Source organism: Pygoscelis adeliae, unplaced genomic scaffold (genome assembly GCF_000699105.1).
Source record: "Pygoscelis adeliae isolate BGI_AS28 unplaced genomic scaffold, ASM69910v1 Scaffold227, whole genome shotgun sequence".
In the NCBI taxonomy this organism is placed as follows: domain Eukaryota; kingdom Metazoa; phylum Chordata; class Aves; order Sphenisciformes; family Spheniscidae; genus Pygoscelis; species Pygoscelis adeliae.
The window spans coordinates 1,440,238-1,445,675 of NW_008825100.1; the positions used below are offsets into that span (position 1 = coordinate 1,440,238).

The 5,438-nt window shown below is 45.1% G+C and overlaps 1 protein-coding gene across 1 annotated transcript in view; it reads right to left on the bottom strand.

The window, feature by feature from the left end:
- Positions 1 to 563: 563 nt before the first annotated feature.
- The window catches only part of LOC103919595 (TGF-beta receptor type-2-like), a 33,468-nt gene continuing 28,593 nt past the window's right edge, over positions 564 to 5,438 (bottom strand). Inside the window, exons 6-7 of the mRNA XM_009327127.1 lie at positions 4,969 to 5,096; positions 564 to 935 (exon numbers count right to left, since the gene is read on the bottom strand). Coding sequence (XP_009325402.1) covers positions 723 to 935; positions 4,969 to 5,096 — 341 coding nt within the window. The 3' untranslated portion in view covers positions 564 to 722. The remainder of the gene's footprint in view (positions 936 to 4,968; positions 5,097 to 5,438) is intronic.

Consider the following 5,438-nt stretch of genomic DNA (forward strand, 5'->3'; position numbering starts at 1 on the left):
GGAGACTTCTTAGAGTGAAACAGCAGTGTCTGTATTGGTGACTTTTTTTTTTCTATTGAAGAAACTTCACGCGCCTACCTGAACTATCAAGTACACCCAGGAATTCCCCAGTGAAAAAAGGTGTGTTGGGGTTGCAGCCAATCAGGCTTTTGCAAACTGGATTATCGGGTATCTTTACACTCTATTAAGGACTGTCTATCAATGACAGTAATTATCATTATCAATGAGTAATTTTCTTGGGTGCCAGCATTTCTTCCACTGAGGGTGTGTTACATCTCAAGATTTTTTTTCTGCTGCTACAACAGATTTTTGTGTGGAGGCCATTAAAAAAGGAGAATTGAAAATTGTCTTGATCTCTGCAGAATAAGCAGTTAGAGAAACTCATGATGGCAATATGGAAGGACTTCAAAAGATAGACATGGAATTCAGGTGCTTATTAATAAAAGATTAAACATTATTATTTTAAAAAATAATAAAAGAAATGCTTTGCATCATTATACATTTAAAGTAAGTACAAAGTCAGTTCATATATAATGTTGCACTTTAACCAAAGTATTGATTCCGCAGTTCACTGTATCTGTGGGAGGAAACAGATCTTATAAATAAGTTATGTACTAGATCTTAGTTCCATTTTGAAAAATGAAGCGAGTTTTTTTTCCCATGAGCTAAATGCTTCTCACTTATCCTCTCGTTTCTCGCGATGAGGCTCTTTGCCTGCTGTGTCACTGCATATTTCTGTTCCCATCACTGTCCTGGTGCTCCCCGCCTGGAGAAGCTGTTTTGCTGGCCTCGTTGTCCGTGTTGTTGTTGAGGATGTCGTCGCAATCCATCTGTGCCATCAGGTTGAAGCGCTCGGCCACGCAGTGGGCGGTGAGGCGAGCCTCGGGGTCGTGGTCCCAGCACTCCGTGATGGTGTCGCACAGAAAACGCATTCCCTGCAGTCAGAAGGGCTGAAATTAAGATCCAAAGGCAGCAGGAAGAGGAGCTAGAAGCTGATCTAAAGCAATCACAGTGTTTTACCATACTTTTGACGGCTTCCTGCAGAAACACTTTTTTTGGCCAAGCTTAAGCACAGGAGAAAACAGCCTCGGTAAGTTGTGGCAAATGCCAATGCTTGCGCCGTTACTGGCACTGCTTGTGTTAGAGCAGCAGCCGCAGCTCACCTGGGATCTGGTCCCATTTTCCACGCTCCCTGGGAATCCTCCCTGGAAATTGGTTTGCATTGACTGTGGGACTTAAATTCCCAAGGGAATTAGGCCCTCCATCTCCTGTCTCAGCCTCGCCTGTTCAGATCGGAGCATCCTAAAATCGGGAGGGACAGGAGAGGTGCAGATGGTGACCTGCAGGCTGGCTGCATGGCTGGCAGCTGAGCCCAGGTCTCTGGGTTTCAAGCCTGTGCCCTGGCTGTTACACCTGGATGGAGGGGAGGGGTGTGGGGGGTTCAAAGCCAAGTTTGGAATTAAACTTCTTAAACATGACTTCTTGTTCTAGCAGCTTTCTGAAAGGGTGCACCGTGCCAAATAGTTATTGCAGTGTGCAGCTGAACTCTGTTTTCTCACCACAAAATAGTGTCTTGGTTTAGGTGGGATTGGGTACTTCTCAGTGTGCTCCAGAACACAATCAGTTCTTCTCAGTTCAATGGTTATGTCTCCCAGTAATAAATTTTTTTTTCCAATTGTGTAGTGCTCTGAAAAGAGTCCCAGTGTTTTGGACTTAGAAACAAAATGGCAGTATTCAGCTGGTATTTTTCCCACTCTTAAGCTAATAACACAGCTAGCACCAGAAGCTATGTTGAACCCTCCTTTGCCTATATAATTCTTATCAAGTGCTATTGCTTTTTGCATCTTTGTCAACCAAGGTTGCAACACAGTGGAAAGATCATTATTCTAAATACAGCTTCATGTTTTTCAGTGGTTTTTGTGTATTTCTTCATTTGCAATTAGGAGAACCCAGAAGTCTCATATGGACCAACACAAGAGGAAAATGCAAGTCCTACAGAGATGTACCATCAGTGTCATCTGTCCTTCTGCACCCTTCTCTGAACTTGCTGCTCTCTGCTAAGGTTCATCGTACTAAATCTTCCATAATGGACGCAGATTAGAGAGAACAGGGTTGTGCAGCAAAACTGACAGATGGTGCGTTTCAGTACCTCTTACGTCACTCACTTATTAGCTTAGTTGAAAGGATTTGAGGATAATTGATTAACATGTAAAAATGAGCTAGCTTAGCTGAAGCTTTTAAAATAAGCCTTTTCTCAAACAGAACATGGCACTGTCATACAGTTTAGTCATTAGATTTTCTGTGCTTATTTTGCCCTGAAATCGCGATATCTATTTACAGTTTGCCTTGTAAGTAGCGATGATGCTCTTCTGAATGGTACAACTGGAACATCTTGTTACGCTCACAGAATGGACTTAGTTTGGGGTTTATATTTGATACCCGATTTCCAAAGGATGCTGAGTTTTACAAGCATATTTTTAGTGGCAATACTGACTTAAGCTCCCACTGCTCTTTTCTGTCCTGCACCAGCCCTTCAGTTGTGCCAGTACAACAGTCTGTTCAGTTGCTTCATGAACCAGATCCAGGAATTTACCTGGTCTAAATAACCACTTCTTTTTTTTTTTTTTTTTTAAATGTGGTGGGGTGTGAAGCGAGGTAGAAGCATGGGCTTAAGGTGTTTGTAAGTTAACTGGGAAACTGTGGGGATAAATTTCTTCAATGGGCTTTATTGTGCAGCCTTGCAGACAGTTGCCCTGGAGTTGCTGATCGGCAGCATGCTGGGTGAGTCAGCTCTGTCAGGGAAATTAATGCTTATGTCTGCTGAAAACCTTAAACCATGGTCAACAATGTAGGTCCTCACTTGACTGAGAGTGATCCTGGTGGTTGAAACGTGGAAGTAGCATTTGGAGCTCTGCATCAAACTTATTTTCGTTGGTGGGAACATCTATGGGTCCTTCCCGGTCAGGTGAGCAATTTGTCACCCTTTCTTGTTGTCACCCTTTCTTGTTGTCACCCTTTCTTGTTGTCACCCTTTCTTGTTGTCACCCTTTCTTGTTGTCACCCTTTCTTGTTGTCACCCTTTCTTGTTGTCACCCTACGCTTTCTCCCGCAGAAAGCCGTTGATCCCAGGAGTGGCACAAACCGGTGGCTTTCTGCTGCTTCCCAGCAGATGGTGCTGCCCTATGCTGCATCCTGGGGAGGCCGGTTGGAAAACGCCTGGAAAAGCGTGTAAAGCCAGGCCTGTAAGGAGATGTTTATTAGATCAGCTAAGATTAGTGGGTGGCAAACTTTTAGGAACACAACGTGGCTTTTCTGTTCCTCTTCCCCAGTGAATATCAGGTGGTCTAATAAAAGTTACTACCTATAAGCCTTGCTCTGTTTACGTGCTAGACCAACCCAACTACAGCAACGTTATTTCTCGGAGGTGATTGCAGTCGGCCCTTCTTCAGCTCAGCAAACAGTGCAGTTATGGTCAGGCTCTATCAGAGTGTGATTTTTGACAGCCCAAGCGCCTCTATTTTTCCTGTGGTTTCAAAGTTTATCAGAGACCCTGGGAGGCGAATGTCTGTGATGAATACTCAAAGGCTTCAAATATGTAGCAGTGCCGATTGAAGTTCCGCTATTTGCCTTCATCAAGAAAAAAGGCTGGGTGAACTTCAGAAATGGTCTCGACGACTGATAAACTCACTGATGGTCCAGGAGAAACCACAGATTCATTTGATGCTGTTTGCAGCTTTGGTCGGTCAGGCTGGTTGTGAGTCTTTGGACAAACATGGTTTTGAGAGGAGATACTGCAGGGAACACATGGCCTTCTAAGATCATGAAATTATATCTTTCCTCTTGAAAAGCCTGGCTTTATATGCCATCCAGGCAGAGTGGAAGCAGTAGTAGTGTGTTTTATGGGCGGATACTGCACAATTATGCACTGAACACTGCAAGGCTCTGTGAGCCAGCGGGCTCAATGTTTCAGCTTGTTTGTCAGATGAACTGAATTGTTGATCAGCGATGGTGTTTTTCCACAAGACACGTGAAATTTAAGAAGTACTGAAGTCAGGCAAGATTTGAAAATCTCGGTCAGCGTGCCTGTTACCCCTTGTGTCCTCAGTGCATGGAAGAAAGTACTGGACCTGGGGGAGAGAGGACCATGTCAGGGCCAGGAGGTAGCTATGTTTCTGGAGCTGGTTGGTCTGGGTGTGCTTGGGGATGGTTTCAACAGAGCACGTCTCATCATTGCTGAAGTATTTCTATTCTAGAGCGCTGGGTTATGCTTTCTGTGCTGAAATGCTGTGCTTTCAGACCCTCTGAGCTGAAGGCTGGTGAAAGACTTGCTGTTGGCAAGACTTGAGCCTACCAGGTTCCCTGCTCTCAGTTTCACGCGTGTTTCCCAATTGTTTCACTTGCGGGAGATGCTTCCCGTTTTGGCTTTCCTTGCAGAAGTCCTTCTTCTCACATGCCAAGTCCTGACCTCTCATGTTAGAGGTAATTTTGAGCTTGAAACCTCCACAACCATGCGGGCAGGAGGCCGGCTGCACCTCTCTCCCCCCTTGTCCCTGCTGTGAGATGGCTGTGTGTGAGGGACTGTGTGTTTCCTGAGCTAGAGGCTTCTGGATATGGTGGTTGTGGGAGAAATGGGGGAGACTCAAATAACTTACTGTTTCATGAGAATAGCTTGCACCAAAATGCTGCATTTTGCTGTTATCTGCAAGATAGCCGAATGCCATCAGCTGGCATTCGTAATGCTTCCTGATCAATAAATTCTGCCGTACCCCTGGCTGGCGGCTTTTATACCCCAGGGAAACGGGTCTAGTGGGGCTTATGTGGGCTCAGCCAGCCAAGAAGGAGCTGGATGTAGGGCCCAAGAGTTCTGTCCACTTTTGCTTTGATTACAGCTTTAATAATTTTTCAGGTAGGTTAGGAAGGTGGGACAATGTGGGTTGCTCTTTTCTGAGTCAGCTACTCCCAGCTTACCTGATGTACTAGCCAGCTGCTTGGGATCTCGGGGCGTCCTCTGCCATGCAGCACGATGTCCCTCATGGTATCCACGCAGGGCTGCTCCTGGACTTTTGACCCAAAAGGCAGCTCATAATTCTTTACCTCTACAAGGAAGAAACAGCAGCATTACAGGATGTTTTTCATGCATTCACTGCTTTGCTTTGGTATGGTCCACCGGACGAGAACAAATCTGTTTTTATCAGTCTGCAAAAATAAACGGATCTGGAAACAATTTAGAATTTGAACACAGAAACGTAGTGCTGGGTTTTCATGTAGAGGTTGTTTTCAGAGGCAGGATTGAGGAACCATCTGACCACCTTCCTGAACCCAAGAGATGCACTACAAAGGACTTGGTCTGTCTTTGGGTGAGACACATTTTGAGCAGGTAAAATGTGTTGCGCTGCTGAAAGATGGGAGAGGTGACTGCGGTACAGCATCCAGATTCC